The sequence below is a fragment of the Nicotiana tabacum genome, chromosome 3, assembly GCF_000715075.1.
Source record: "Nicotiana tabacum cultivar K326 chromosome 3, ASM71507v2, whole genome shotgun sequence".
In the NCBI taxonomy this organism is placed as follows: domain Eukaryota; kingdom Viridiplantae; phylum Streptophyta; class Magnoliopsida; order Solanales; family Solanaceae; genus Nicotiana; species Nicotiana tabacum.
This window is the reverse complement of record NC_134082.1, coordinates 43,292,388-43,308,931: the sequence shown is the minus strand read 5'-3', so window position 1 is coordinate 43,308,931 and position 16,544 is coordinate 43,292,388. Positions and strand designations below refer to the sequence as shown.

The window sequence follows — 16,544 nt, the reverse complement described above, 5'->3', positions numbered from 1 at the left end:
TTTACTGTGAAAATGGTAATAACAATTAAATTTGTTGATGGAACTCTAAAAATATGTAATTTATTTTTATGCGAGTTGTTAAGTAGTTGATGCTATATATGTGAGACTTAGAAACGAAATGAGAGTTAAGGGTAGAATGATAATCAAACCAATAGGCTAACAATCGGGGCCTCGAGCTTGTCGATTCGGGGGCCTCGAGATCGATTTCAGAGCTCGGTTGTGAGCTATCGGGGAAAATCGGGGTAGGGCTAACGGTAATGATAAAATTAATGAAGGCTCTTTATGGCCAAAGATAAGCATTAATTGATAAACAATAAATGGAAACAATAATATCAAGAGAGTATATTAGAGAGCAGAGAGAATGTTCTTGTATATTTTGCGTGGAGCAGGTGAAGCAACGTAACCTTACAAAATGACAAGGATCCCCTTTATATAGGAGGGGAATCCCAACATAATACAAAATTCATTGATGACAAAGATACGGAGATGGGACAGCCAGATGACACCCTGATTCGTGTTTAGAGTAATCCATTAGGCTCTGTCAGTTTTAGCCATGTGCCTTGAGAACTCCCCATTTCTATCATAGTCGTGATCAACATTGTCCTAAGGTCAGGTGTCGACGAACCTCGAGGGCGGAAACTCGACCATGGTCTTGTAGTATCGAGACTTCGAGATGATGCTCTGAGGTGCCTCGATGACGAGGAATTGAATCCTCCGATTTTGCTGTATACGCTAATATTATTTAATGAAATATAGGTGGTATATGAATATTTGCCCCGACCTATAAAATAACCGACCCATCTGGATCAACCCAATCCCAAATCCTTCTTCTCCAAAGTCAAGCAAGCAAGCAAATTGAATGTATAAGTAAATGGAAAATTAGTATAATATAAAATAATCAATCTAACTAAACAAACCATAGAAACTCAATATACATATTTTCCCATCTGTCACGATCTTCTTCTCCACTTATTATCAAAACAATGGGAGACAACTTTGTTCCACACATTGAGTCTGATTCAGGTTTAAATTAATTAAATTTGCTTCTGCTTTCTTTTTCTTCTGAGTTTCGTGTCTGGTTCTGAGAAGTTTGAGGAAGGCATAAAGTGTTCGAAAGCTGACTGTGATTATGCGTCTGAAGCCCTTTGCGTTTGATGCTTCCGTATAAAGGTATTTTATTTTTTAATGACCATAACTTTGTGATTGATGTATGTACTTTGTGCATATTGAGCTGTTGAATGTGTCTGTTGTCGCATGTCTTGCCGCCTGCGAGGTGTTTGATTTTTTGCTCAGTAGAGTGATGCTTTTACTATGTTCAGGTTCTCTCTTTTATCTTTAGTTTTTATGCGTAATCTTTGCGTTCTTCTTGCACAGAATTTCTCTACCTTTCCTATATGTCAAAATGTAAAGCCTTTTACTATTATAAACGAGAAATTCAAACCCGGATGACAAAGGATCTACATAGTACAAGATTGTGTGGCTATTATATAGCTGAAATATTGCTCAGTATTTTGGAGTTGAAGTATTCTGCAAGTTGAAATTTAAGTTAGTGCATATGACAGGGAATGAGAGAATGAAGAAGAAGATATTTGCTTTATTTGACTTTGGATCCGTGGATAAACATGTTTTGATAATGGTTCCAAATCCAGATTCTGCATGATAATCTTCTAGGTGAATATCACTTTGCTGCGATATTTCAAATGGGCGTACAAGTATCAGTTAGAAAATAACCAGAATCTTCTTTTTTCTTACTTGAGAATTTGAATGGCTTAACTGGAAACTTGAAACTATGAAATCATCTGGTAAAAAAAGGGCGACGGATTCTGGTAAAGAAAAAAGTCATAATCCATAAAATGATTGGAGACTTTCTCAACATTTTATTTTACCATAACTTTTTAACATGACTATACCTGTGCTGGTCAGCTATATGCGACATGAATGGTAGGTATTCTGTCTGAACCTTATTTTGGGTGGTTCAGTGCTCCAAGTAAGCGTATTATCCTCCTACACTTTGATCCCTTCAGTGTATTAGATCCCCATAGTCTATTCTCTCTTTTATGGATTGTTTTCATATTTAACATAAATGAACAGACCTTGAAACCCCTCAAAATTGGGTAAAAATGATTGGTAGCCATAAAAATCTCAGCAGTTTCTCTGCAGTGCTCTCACTCTCGGGTGGCTCCCTTTTTCCATATTTTTTAATATACTCCTTGAAAAGCTCCATTTGGGCTTATGGAGGGATGAGTTCTTCTTTAGCTGCTATCATTTCTGAACTGAGTGTGCATTGTGTTTGCTTTCTTTCTCTAGGCCATGTTGTGCTTGATGGATTCTTTAATTGGATTATTACGGTTGTTTTACCACTTTGCTACTGCCAATTGTTGTATGACAAAGTGCTTTCACAGCATGACATTGGAACAACCATTTCATAGATTTAAGTTTAAGTAGGTTGGACATAATAAGACACAACATTTCATGAATGCTATAATGTTGTAGGAAAGACTTTATAAGCGTAGTTGCAAAATGCAATTTACTTTACACTTTGAAAATTCTCTAATTGGTGTCTATTTTTCTATGAGCATGTGTTGTATAGCTATGTAACTGATTGATTGCATTCTTTGGTCCAATGTTAGTTGTGTAAACAGGTGTAAATAGGAATATCGTGAATTTAGACTCTTTTTTTGTTGTCAGCGTGAATAATGGGGCCGAGGTGGAAAGGAAAAGGGGCCGAAGTTAAAGCTCTTGCAGATCCCATTTCAGAAATAGTAATCCAGCTTCAATCTTCTCTGATCTGCTCAAACTCTCGAGGACTGCTTTCTGATACGAATGTGCTTCTTAAAGCAGACACAGAACAAACTGAGCTCCTCAATCGTGCATGTTTTGGTAGGCCCAGGGTAACGGCAGAAAAGAATGAGCAATGGTTTCAGCTCTGCATGGAAGAAGCTTTTTACCTTCAGTATTCTCTAAAATGCATTAAGGTTGTTGACCACAATGACACTGAACTGAACAGTGATGAGGTATGGAGGCATATGACATCCAGGAGGGAAGATTTTCCTATCTTATTCAAAGCTTTTTCTCACATTAGAAGTAAGAACTGGGTGGATAGATCGGGCTCTCAGTACGGGGTAGACTTTGTTGCCTATAGCCATCATCATGCTCTAGTACATTCTGAATATGCTGTGGTGCTTTATCTTCACAAAATGGTAGTGCAAATGGTCGCTTGAGGGTTTGGTCTGACTTCCATTGCACTCTTCGACTTTGTGGTAGTGTGGCGAAAACGTTACTAATTCTTGATATTGAGCAACAGCAAAGTTGTGCAACTTCTCCGTCGTGCTTAGATAACTATGTTGTTGAAGAGAGAACAATCACAAGATGGAGTCCGGAGCAAGGCCGCGAAACAAAAGCTAAGTTTGACCTAAGTAAAAAGTAGATCGTCTGGTTCAAGATTAACTCCTACTTCACATGTTGTACTAGTTTAGCAATTGTAATGTGATTTAGAAGCATTACGATTAATACTATGTATTACTATTAATACTCTGCATACTGTATTTATTCCTCCTACTTTGTTGCAGGCATTTTGGGCCGACTTTTATGCCCAGCAAAATGGTAAACTATGCCTTCTTATTTCACCCTCGATGCTCTTTTAAGTAAAAGTCAAGCGTACATGAATGTTTTTCTCTTATAGCAAGTTGCTACATCCGGAAAGAACTAAGCTGCCTCCAAAACCAATTCAAAGAGAAACCCAAGCCTAAAAGGAATTAATTATATTAAAAAAGAACAGAACAACTCATACGAGATTTACAGCCAATTCCCTTTGGGGGAGAAAGGGAGCATATGAAAGTATGAAGAAAGTATGTTGTTCTAATAAGATAGAAATGCCAAACATAGGGAATACATTTCAAGGTTTACTGTATTGTCATGGGGGCTCTTAGAAGTGTATCCTGCTAGGTTGAGATTTCTCCATCCTGGTTTCTCCATAAGGCTCATCGTTATCGATCTGCTTGTTGTGTCTAAAGGCTGCTATGGCAACAATATACATGCTGACTAGAATGATCAATATGACAATGTTGATGACAGATACTTTCCTCTAACTCTTTTTCAGACTTGCCAGAACACCAGCTTTACAAGAATTGCAGTTATAGCAGAGCTGCTGTTGATCATTGTTCCATCTAACACAATCTGGATCACCTCGTACCAGCCCTCCTCCGAAACTCCACACTTTCTCATTCATGTAAGTATAGCCACATTCTGTAGGGGGCTTGCAGCAACCAAACTACATAAAAAGTTCCAAGACTTTGTCAGAGAAGTTGTCTTTACCACTGTACTATATACCGACTAATGTTAGAGCAAGAGTAGTTTTGCCCATGAATGCTCCTTAATCAATATTTTAGGCAACAGTTTGGAGATTTAAAAAAGGAATAGTCCAACCCATTCAGTAGTCAGAGGATTCACCAAGTTAGACTAATTTTACATCCGTAGTCAACCTACAACAACGCTCTTCTTTTTATCCAGGTTTAGGACTAGCTACATTTGCAAAGATCACACAGACGGAGTTAATGTGTTAGATATTTAAACACATAGCCTCTTGCTCTTCAAGCTGTGGGGCAAGTGCACAGATAGCCATTCTCAGGGATGCTATTTAGAAATTAACCATTACTTATTTTGTCCTCGAATTTTAAACTAAAAATCTTAATTTCAGGATACTTTTATCCCAAGAAATTGAACTGAAAAACTGAAAATTCAAAATGCACTGGCTAATTTCTTAATAGCAGCACTTTAGAGTGGCTACCTGGTGTCATTTCTACTCAAGCTGCATATATGTGATGTCGACAACTGGGGCCCTAATAATTGGAGCTTGCTGGGAGTTAGGCTTCCATCTATTCCAACCAAGTATAGTCATAAATATCAACATCAAACTTATATACGCTATTTTCATATAGTAGGTGATGGATGCCAAAGGCAATAAAATATCAGGAAGTGATTGAAGCAATAAATGTTTTCATAACCAATGTCCCTTTGAGGCCACTTGCAAAGTAAGATCCACGACATATACATTTCTTTTTTTGACATGTTGATCTAGGTTACATCAGGAAAATATTTGTTTGTACAAACTCTTACAAGTGACTCATAAACTAGAGAAGCTTCTTTCTTTGTGTTGGACCACTTAATATGAAATAACCCATAACTCTTACTACATAACCTACTGTGCGTGCATAAACTAAAGCAGCCACCTACCAAGTTTTCTTTTCCATGCATTAAAATTTTCTCCCACATGTTATCATAAAGGCTATTAAATGAAACAGTTAATTGCCTTGGATGGTCACCATGTAAAGAAAGAGCCTTAATTTCTTGCAATTTCATATTCATTAAGCTTGACTTTTGGAGGCAGCTTAGCTCTTTCCGGATGTAGCAACTTGCTATAAGAGATAAAAACATTCATGTAAGCTTGACTTTTACTTAAAAGAGCATCGAGAGTGAAATAAGAAGGCATAGTTTACCATTTTGCTGGGCATAAAAGTCGGCCCAAAATGCCTGCAACAAAGTAGGAGGAATAAATACAGTATGCAGAGTATTAATAGTAATACATAGTATTACTCGTAATGCTTCTAAATCACATTACAATTGCTAAACTAGTACAACATGTGAAGTAGGAGTTAATCTTGAACCAGACGATCTACTTTTTACTTGGGTCAAACTTAGCTTTTGTTTCGCGGCCTTGCTCCGGACTCCATCTTGTGATTGTTCTCTCTTCAACAACATAGTTATCTAAGCACGACGGAGAAGTTGCACAACTTTGCTGTTGCTCAATATCAAGAATTAGTAACGTTTTCGCCACACTACCACAAAGTCGAAGAGTGCAATGGAAGTCAGACCAAACCCTCAAGCGACCATTTGCACTACCATTTTGTGAAGATAAAGCAAGCACAGCATATTCAGAATGTACTAGAGCAGGATGATGACGATAGGCAACAAAGTCTACCCCGTACTGAGAGCCCGATCTAACCACCCAGTTCTTACTTCTAAGGTGAGAAAAAGCTTTGAATAAGATAGGAAAATCTTCCCTCCTGGATGTCATATGCCTCCATGCCTCATCACTGTTCAGTTCAGTGTCATCGTGGTCAACAACCTTAATGCATTTTAGAGAATACTGAAGGTAAAAAGCTTCTTCCATGCAGAGCTGAAACCATTGCTCATTCTTTTCCGCCGTTACCCTGGGCCTACCAAAACATGCACGATTGAGGAGCTCAGTTTGTTCTGTGTCTGCTTTAAGAAGCACATTCGTATCAGAAAGCAGTCCTCGAGAGTTTGAGCAGATCAGAGAAGATTGAAGCTGGATTACTATTTCTGAAATGGGATCTGCAAGAGCTTTAACTTCGGCCCCTTTTCCTTTCCACCTCGGCCCCATTATTCACGCTGACAACAAAAAAAGAGTCTAAATTCACGAGCGATATTCCTATTTACACCTGTTTACACAACTAACATTGGACCAAAGAATGCAATCAATCAGTTACATAGCCATACAACACATGCCCATAGAAAAATAGACACCAATTAGAGAATTTTCAAAGTGTAAAGTAAATTGCATTTTGCAACTACGCTTATAACGTCTTTCCTACAACATTATAGAATTCATGAAATGGTGTGTCTTGTTATGTCCAACCTACTTAAACTTAAATCTATGAAATGGTTGTTCCAATGTCATGCTGTGAAAGCACTTTGTCATACAACAATTGGCAGTAGCAAAGTGGTAAAACAATCGTAATAATCCAATTAATGAATCCATCAAGCACAACATGGCCTAGAGAAAGAAAGCAAACACAATGCACACTCAATTCAGAAATGATAGCAGCTAAAGAAGAACTCATTTCTCCATAAGCCCAAATGGAGCTTTTCAAGGAGTATATTAAAAAATATGGGAAAAGGGAGCCACCCGAGAGTGAGAGCACTGCAGAGAAACTGCTGAGATTTTTATGGCTACCAATCATTTTCACCCAATTTTGAGGGGTTTCATGGTCTGTTCATTTATGTTAAATATGAAAACAATCCATAAAAGAGAGAATAGACTATGGGGATCTAATACATTGAGGGGATCTAAGTGTAGGAGGATAATACGCTTACTTGGAGCACTGAACCACCCAAAATAAGGTTCAGACAGAATACCTACCATTCATGTCGCATGTAGCTGACCAGCACAGGTATAGTCATGTTAAAAAGATATGGTAAAATAAAATGTTGAGAAAGTCTCCAACCGTTTTATGGATTATGACTTTTTTCTTTACCAGAATCTGTTGCCCTTTTTTTACCAGATGATTTCATAGTTTCAAGTTTCCAGTTAAGCCATTCAAATTCTCAAGTAAGAAAAAAGAAGATTCTGGTTATTTTCTAACTGATACTTGTACGCCCATTTGAAATATCGCAGCAAAGTGATATTCACCTAGAAGATTATCATGCAGAATCTGGATTTGGAACCATTATCAAAACATGCACGGATCCAAAGTCAAATAAAGCAAATATCTTCTTCTTCATTCTCTCATTCCCTGTCATATGCACTAACTTAAATTTCAACTTGCAGAATACTTCAACTCCAAAATACTGAGCAATATTTCAGCTATATAATAGCCACACAATCCTGTACTATGCAGATCCTTTGTCATCCGGGTTTGAATTTCTCGTTTATAATAGTAAAAGGCTTTACATTTTGACACATAGGAAAGGTAGAGAAATTATGTGCAAGAAGAACGCAAAGATTACGCATAAAAAACTAAAAATAAAAGAGTGAAGCTGAACATAGTAAAGCATCACTCTACTGAGCAAAAAATCAAACACCTCGCAGGCGGCAAGACATGCAACAACAGACACATTCAACAGCTCAATATGCACAAAGTACATACATCAATTACAAAGTTATGGTCATTAAAAAATAAAATACCTTTATACGGAAGCATCAAACGCAAAGGGCTTCAGACGCATAATCACAGTCAGCTTTCGAACACTTTATGCCTTCCTCAAACTTCTCAGAACCAGACACGAAACTCAGAAGAAAAAGAAAGCAGAAGCAAATTTAATTAATTTAAACCTGAATCAGACTCAATGTGTGGAACAAAGTTGTCTCCCATTGTTTTGATAATAAGTGGAGAAGAAGATCGTGAGAGATGGGAAAATATGTATATTGAGTTTCTATGGTTTGTTTAATTAGATTGATTATTTTATATTATACTAATTTTCCATTTACTTATACATTCAATTTGCTTGCTTGCTTGTCTTTGGAGAAGAAGGATTTGGGATTGGGTTGATCCAGATGGGTCGGTTATTTTATATAGGTCGGGTCAAATATTCATATACCACCTATATTTCATTAAATAATATTAGTGTATACGGCGAAATCGGAGGATCCAATTCCTCGTCATCGAGGCACCTCAGAACATCATCTCGAAGTCTCGATGCTACAAGACCATGGTCAAGTTTCCTCCCTCGAGGTTCGTCAACACCTGACCTTAGGACAATGTAGATCACGGCTATGATAGAAATGGGGAGTTCTCAAGGCACGTGGCTAAGACTGACAGAGCCTAGTGGATTACTCTAAACACGAATCAGGGTGTCATCTGGCTGTCCCATCTCCGTATCTTTGTCATTAATGAATTTTGTACTATATTGGGATTCCCCTCCTATATAAATGGGATCCTTGTAATTTTGTAAGGTTCTGTTGCTTCACCTGCTCCACGCAAAATATACAAGAACATTCTCTCTGCTCTCTAATATACTCTCTTGATATTATTGTTTCATAAAGAGCCTTCATTAATTTTATCATTACTGTTAGCCCTACCCCGATTACCCCCGATAGCTCACAACCGAGCTCTGAAATCGACCACGAGGTCCCCGAATCGACAAGCTCGAGGCCCCGATTGTTAGCCTATTGGTTTGATTATCATTCTACCCTTAACTCTCATTTCGTTTCTAAGTCTCACATATACAACATCAACTGCTTAACAACTCGCATAAAAATAGATCACATATTTTCAGAGTCCCATCAACAAATTTAATTGTTATTACTATTTTTACGGTAAATAGTTTGATGCCCACCGTGGGCTAAAAATAATAGTGATTATTTTCTTGATGATTTCATTACACAATGCAAGTTACCTTTCATACCTTTTCTTGTCCAAGATCTTCAATTTCAGGTTGAAATGTCTAGCTCAGTAAATAGAGTTAAAAATGACAATTTTAAAAACCACGGAGAAAACGGTGTGGCTGCTCCAGATGTTGGTGTGCCACCACGAAACCTCGAGAACGCGCCAGGACCAATTCCAGTGGATGTGGGTTCACGGGACACCCAGCAGGTCGATGTAAGCTCACATACCAACAGGAGAGTGCACCAAAGAGATCCACAAGAAGCTCAAAAAACCCCAACCAGGGAAGAACGGGAGGTCAGCTTTCATGTTATTTTTGAAATGTGGCAGGCACAACAGCTGGCTATCGCTCAGCTGCAGAGTCACCAGAAAACTCCTAGCACAGTAGCACCAGGGACAACTCCCCGGGCCGAACAGGTACCGGAGAGATCGAGCAATAATGGGTCGATAGCCGATCCTGCCATCGTAAAGATGCTCGAGGACCTCACCAAAAGAACCCAATCGGGCGAGAAAATGAAAGAAGCCAACGATAAGAAGGACGAGACTTACAACTCCAAGGTCGACCAAATTCCAGGAGCGCCTCCAATCTTGAAAGGTGTGGACTCGAAGAAGTTCATATAGAAGTCGTTCCCACAGGAAGCGGCCCCGAAATGCATTCTGAAGAAGTTCAAAATGCCAAACCTTCAAAAATATAATGGTACCTCGGATCCAAACGAGCACGTTACCGCCTAAATCTATGCAGTGAAAGGCAACGAGATCGAGTCCGTCTTGCTGAAAAAGTTCGGAGAAACACTATCCAAAAGGGCAATGATGTGGTATGATAACTTGGCCCCTAACTCTATAGACTTGTTTGCCATGCTGGCAGATTCCTTCATAAAGGCACATGCTGGGGCCATCAAGGTGGCCACGAGGAAATCCGATGTCTTCAAAATCAAGCAAAGGGAGAACGAGATGCTGTGAGAATTTGTATCTCGCTTTCAAATGGAACGAATGGAACTACCACCGATCTCCGAAGACTGGGCAGTGCAGGACTTTACTCAAGGTCTGAATGAGCGAAGCTCGGTGGCTTCAAGGCAGCTGAAAGAGAATATGGTCGAGTATCCCGCTATGACCTGGTCGGACGACCACAACCGATACCAGTCGAAAATCAGGGTCGAAGATGACAAGCTGGGAGCCTCCTCGGGCTCAGTATACCCAAGCAAGCTCCTGGCGAAGGAGTCAAAACCAAACAAAGAAAGATATCAGCCATACACCGAAGACAGACGGAATGCCCCGAGGCATAACTCACCTTGCAATGATCGAAGGATAGACCGAGGACAAAATCCTCGAGGACTGATTAACAGGGCCGGGTTCAATAGGAACGCGGGGCCAACTGAGGCACCTCGCTTATCAGAATACAACTTCAACGTCGATGTGTCAGACATCGTGTTCGCCATCAGCAAAATCAGAGACGCCAGATGGCCCAGGCCTACACAGTCGGATCCTTCCAAAAGAAATCATAACTTAGTATGTGAATTTCACAACACGCACAGCCATAGGACCGAGAATTGCCACCAGCTCCGGGAGGAAGTAGCCAGACTACTCAATAAAGGTCACCTCCGAGAATTCTTAAGCGACTGGGCCAAAAATCAGTTCCGGGAAAGAGAGGCGGCCAAGGAGAACGAAACAAATGAACCGCAACATGTTATCCACGTGATCTTGGGAGTCATCGATGCTCCCCAGGAACCCGTGATGAGAAGGACAAAAATATCCATCACCAGAGAAAAGCGAATCCGAGGGTACATACCCGAAGATGCCCTCACATTCAGCGAAGAGGACATCGAGACCTTGTCTCAACCTAACAATGGCGCACTAGTAATCTCTTTCTTCGTGAATACATTTCAAATAAAACGTGTACTCGTGGATTCTGAACCCTAAATCAGAGATTCTGGGTTCGGTCCCCAGCAGAGTCGCCAGAGCTGTCACACCTCCTTTTTACTACCCCGGAAGGGTATAAGGGAGTTTTTTCCAATTTAATTGTGACAATCGAAACGGGATTATTTATATTAAAATTAGAGCCGCCACTTGGGAAAATTTATGGTGTCCCAAGTCACCGGTTCAAATCTCGAATCGAGGAAAGATTGACTCTATTTTACAGTCCGCGAACACAGAAATCCGGGTAAGGAATTCTGTTAACCCGGGAGAAGGTGTTAGGCATTCCCGGGTTCCATGGTTCTAGCACGGTCGCTCAACTATTAATATTGGCCCAATTATCTGATTTAATTACACATTTTAAACCTACGTGCCCTTTTAACTTTCTGACCGCTCTTAATATTTTAGGAAAATTCAAGGTTATTTAAAACACATTGTAAGCCACACTACATGAAATGTACCCGCGGTTTACGACACGTTCTATTTAACCTCGTTGGAAATTAGAATCGGGTCACATGAAATGTACACCCGGATTTGAATATGTTTGTTTTGAACATACTGCAAATTGTGTCACATGAAATGCATCCGCGGTTTACAACATGTTCGTTATTAATACTAGTAAGACTTTTCCAAACACTCCTTAAATAGCTTTAATTTCAGAAGAAGTCGATTCTGGTACTACAACCTTTCTATATGTATGTAATAAATATAATTTTAACATATTAATGAGTAAACATAGAAAATTCACGCCGAGAATTACATACAAAGCAGATAGCATGAGGCTGAAGCAAAATTCTATACGCTAAGAGAAGTAGATAAGATTAAATTACCAAATATAATTCTACACAACAAGAAATTACTAAATGTTTCTGTCTGAGTTGAAATTGGAACTTGACTCACCCATAAGTTCTATCCCATTTCAGTCACTTACTACTAAATAACTAAATACACAAATTTAAGTTTTATCCACAAAGATGTAAAAAAGTATCTCGACTCTTACATGCTGTCCATTATCTATTTTTCAAATGATTAACCTTATATATGATTAGTGCAACACATACTTGAAGGTTGGTACCTCTAGGTTCTATATGATGTTTCAGAAAAGCTAAAATCCAAAATATAGGAGAAAACCAATGACTTGAAACCAGAATTATTCAATGGCAGCGCAAGAGAAGAAGGCAGTAAAATCAACATTTAACAGAGGAAACCGTTTCAGCCTTCATGAAGCTAAATAAAATTCATACATTCACAAATAATATCTTAACAGAGCGATAGTGGGAGATACGGACCTTTACAACACTGTTTTGAAGCTTGAATAACGGACAAAGACGCGGACGGAACCTCGAAACGATACCGAAAAACTCGACACCCAAGCTCGGAGCTAACGTTCACTCGATTTTTGACTGAAACTCGCTGCCTCCCTTCTACTCTCCTTCTCTCTGTTTCTCATTTCTGTGCGTGTGTGGCTGTGTGCGTTGAGGGAGATGGATGCAGGCGGTGTATGCGAGTTTCCGGCGATGGGGTGAGTCGTGAGGTCCGGTGGCTGTTGTTGTTGAAGCAGGCGAGTCGATGGGGTGGGGGTCGTTTGTGTTCCGGCTGCTGGGGTGGTGTGAAGGAGATGAGGTTTCAAGGGGGTGGGGGTCGTTTTGCGTTCTGCAGCAGCTTCAGGATCTTCTCGCTTGGTCCATACGTTTTTTGTTCTTTTTTTTTTGAAGAAGAAGCGGCCTATCTTTTCTAGGTCTTTTTTTATTCTGATTTTTTGCGTTAAGTCCCTAGTATATTGTTTTTTTGTCTCTTTAGCTGCTTAGGCGTTAGCTTCTTTATAAGGGTACTAGTTTCTCCTCACGTGAAACTCATATTATTTTTTAAAATAAATATTCCAAAAATTAGTTAATGCAGATATATTTAAAAATATTTAATTTAATTTAATTCATAATTATAAATTTAAATGTACCAAAAATTAGCATTCTCGTGTAATCTTGAGTTCTTTTATGAATAGAGTCGAAAAACGTACTCTTCGACCAAATCTATTTCTTTCTTCTAGCCATTTGTGATCTTTTTTTATATCCTTCATTCATACTAATATCAATTGGCTTGGCATAATCGTCTTTTCAAAGTTGATTGTCTTTCATGCAATATTCAAGCCTCACTATTTCTAGTTTAGTATATGTCATGCATAAATCTTCAGTTTCATCATATACATTTATAAGTAATATTTATTTTTATATTGATGATAAGTGTTAGAATTCAAATAATCTCATTGGTGGATATGAAAAATTGAATTATATAATGAGTCATTTTTATCTACCGAATGAAAATTAGGTAATCAAGTAAGATAAAATTTAGGTTAAAGTTCTATATGTTCTATGTACTATTCCAAAGTATTCAATTTCTTCTTCTTCAATGAACTTTTGGAGCTTAATATCTTCCTCGGATTACCATGGTCCTTTCTTCACATTACCTTTCATGGTGAAGCGATTTCCTTTTCTTTCTATTTAACTAAGTGAAATTTATTTAAATAAATAAGACTAAAATTCAAGACCAATGTAGATCACAAAATTCAAATTGTTCATATATTTTTTTTGTCGAGCATAATGCATAAAATATTAATACGGTATGCTTCTCTCAAGAGACATCAGATTTATAATAACATATCACCAATTTGTAAATAATATTTATGTAAAATTTATTTATGTTTGCACAAGTTGCTTTATATGAAGAAAAATAGTAAAATTGATATTTAAATTGACACACCAATAATAATCTTTTTCGACAAATATAATCTCAAAAATTAAACTAGTTTATGGTTTATTTCATCAACATCTTTAAATTCATGTATCTCTTGAGCAATTAAACCTTCATGAATTTTCACTTTTCTTATAAATCTTGACAAGAAAGTGAATTATTCATTTTTGCTTAACACCAACTTGTCATAGTACTTATATTCCTCTTCATGCAGCATTAAAACTAACTCATATGCTAGAAATTAATTGATGTTAAAAAATGCATTCAATTTGTCTTCCTTTGATTAAAATAATAAGATATAAATACATACATATATATATTAATAATGTTCTGGCCTTCTCAAAGTTTGGTTGAATGTATTTTTTTTAGCATTGCAACCTAAAAAATATTTTGGAATATCAAAAAGTATAACACGAATACGACATTGTCCATGAAATAGGAAAAGATCTCACGCCCATTCGTAATCAACATTTTGTATATTACAATTGTAGTCACAAGTTGTACTATTATTTATAATATCCACTCTCTTATAGCATTGTTAGCAAGAACAATACTAAGACTCATTTTAATTTATTTATAATATATCTGTAATCTTTATATTGAACCTATAATATGCATTTTACACATAAACATTAACTAATTTATTATATTATATTATACACATGAAAAAAGAATGCATGCTGTAAAAATGTTGAACCGTCTATCTGCAAGCATAAGTCACCCATAATATATCATCTATCTTCACTTCTTCTGGATTTTTTTTTTCTACTACTTGGTATTCTCTTCATTTTCGCGTTCATGGTATCAAATATATGGTACTTTATGTTAAAATATATCTTCCATTAGGGGGAAAAAAATTGCAAAGAAAAATATTGACATGTATATCAAAATCAATTTACAATAAAAAATTAAAATGTGCAGTCCTTAGGAAACAATAAGATCGTTTTGCCCCTTGAGAAATTAACCTACAAAGGAAACCATAAGAAAATGTGCACAAAGTCATTAATAAAAATAATGTAATAGAATGTAATTTATCACACTGTAATTTTTTTTTAATATGATAAAGCTTTGATTAGTATTAGGATTCCAATTTTCTGTCTTAGAAATTTGTCATTCTACAGGTATTGAACAATGCTGACCTCCATATTTCTCATAATATGTTAAATCTGAAATGCATAATTTAAAGAAAGGAACACATGAATATTGACAATACCTATGGGAACCCAAAAAATACTATATGCACAAGAAAAATACAAATTAAGTTGATGAACTTCCAACTTCCAAGATACAAATTAGTGTTTGGGTCTTCACGCAAATATAACAATAATTTCAAGGCGCGGTGTTAAAATAGTAGTAGTATATTTTAACTGTCGCAACAAGGTGCCTTTTCGCTCACGATTGATGGTTGTGACGGTTCGGTTTCTTAAAAATAGGTACGAACTACGAAGCACATGTGTAGCTGTTAGTTTTTAAAACAAAAATATTTAATAGGTTATTTAGGTAAATAATAAAAAGGATATTTTAGTAATTCAACTTTTAAGTTATGGGCTTCTTATTTTTAATATATTATTATTATTATTATAGATAGATATAAATAAATTAGGGTTAGTTTAGTGGGTATTGGGCTTGAGTTGTTATGAGTTAGGTCCAAAAATTAGGCCTAAAAATAGGTTGTTCGAGCCCAAATTTTTATTCTTTTCCCGCGAACGAGACTAAAAATACGATCTCATTTATTAATTAATCCTACTTAAATAAAATAATTATTAAAATAAGACTGACCGTTAAAACAAAACTATTTTTGGTATTTTTCAAGATTAAAAGTGACTATAAAACATTAATGAAACTATTTTTTTGTAATTTTCTTTTCTTGTAATAAAATAAAGTAAAAGAGTCAAAATTAGTTGAAATGACGATATTAGGCCTAAATTAAATATTTTACGCTAAAATGTGGAAAATCTTGGGGAGAGACAAAAATCACATGTCTACAGTGCCCGCCACTCGAGTCCTCAACGGATTCAATATGGCAAGTGAAACAACGAAAGGAGAAATCATCCTTTCAGTCGACGTGGCCGGTACCACCCAAAATGTAAAATTTCATGTCATCGAAGGCGACATGAGGTACAACACCTTGTTCGGACGACCATGGATATACTGCATGAGAGCAGTACCATCCATCCTCCACCAAATGATGAAATACCCGACAAAGGATGGGATTAAAACCGTCTACGGGGAACAACATGCGGCGAGGAAAATGTTCGCAGTGCACAATACGGCACCAGCACCAATACCTCCACTCACAAAAGAGCCAAAGGGTAATCAAACTACATCTTCGGTTAAGCCCAATTAAACATAGTAGAGGACCGTACCATGTCCTCATTACAAACGACAGGGACATTTCGGACCTCAAAACATCGCCGTCACATCCCACGCTAAGGTATAACCATCTCCCTTTTCATTTTATATTTCGTACTAACCCTTATGCAGGCGCTCGATAAAAGCAGTCAAAGCGCTAACCCAGCCCGAAGACCTTAAGGTTTTAAAGCATCTGTTGCACTCTTTTCCTTCGACCGATTTTTTTATCCCGAAAAGGGTTTTACCGGCAAGGTTTTTAACGAGGCAACATCCACATGCTACCTGAGAAAGACTCGACAAGTATTCAAGGTTTCTTTTGCAATCAACCTCGAACACTGGAGGGTATCCCCCCCTTCCGTAAGGTCATCCACTCGGAAGAACTAAGAAACGCCAAATGGGGTCCCAAATAGG

General features: G+C 37.4%; 1 protein-coding gene and 1 pseudogene across 4 annotated transcripts; one reads left to right on the top strand and one right to left on the bottom strand.

Annotated features, from left to right (window-relative positions):
• The first annotated feature begins 808 nt into the window (after nucleotides 1–808).
• On the top strand, nucleotides 809–3,587 carry LOC107830093 (tRNA-splicing endonuclease subunit Sen2-1-like; annotated as a pseudogene).
• Nucleotides 3,588–5,472: 1,885 nt separating this feature from the next.
• On the bottom strand, nucleotides 5,473–12,774 carry LOC107830094 (tRNA-splicing endonuclease subunit Sen2-1-like). Of its 4 annotated transcripts, none has more exons than XM_075249371.1 (2): nucleotides 12,326–12,774; nucleotides 5,473–6,473 (listed from the first exon to the last, which is right to left on the bottom strand). In XM_075249371.1, exon 2 carries the CDS (start codon nucleotides 6,401–6,403, stop codon nucleotides 5,672–5,674), a length of 732 nt encoding a protein of 243 aa, XP_075105472.1. In that variant the 5' UTR covers nucleotides 6,404–6,473; nucleotides 12,326–12,774; the 3' UTR covers nucleotides 5,473–5,671. The 4 variants fall into 4 exon arrangements, with proteins under 4 accessions (XP_075105472.1, XP_075105471.1, XP_075105470.1 ...); XM_075249370.1 differs by having other exon boundaries at nucleotides 5,473–6,411; nucleotides 7,928–12,772; XM_075249369.1 differs by having other exon boundaries at nucleotides 5,473–6,411; nucleotides 12,326–12,772.
• Between the last annotated feature and the right edge of the window lie 3,770 nt (nucleotides 12,775–16,544).

Bases quoted from the DNA above. Each gene is read 5' to 3' on its own strand.
- LOC107830094 (XM_075249371.1), bottom strand. From the start codon at position 6,403: ATGGGGCCGAGGTGGAAAGGAAAAGGGGCCGAAGTTAAAGCTCTTGCA.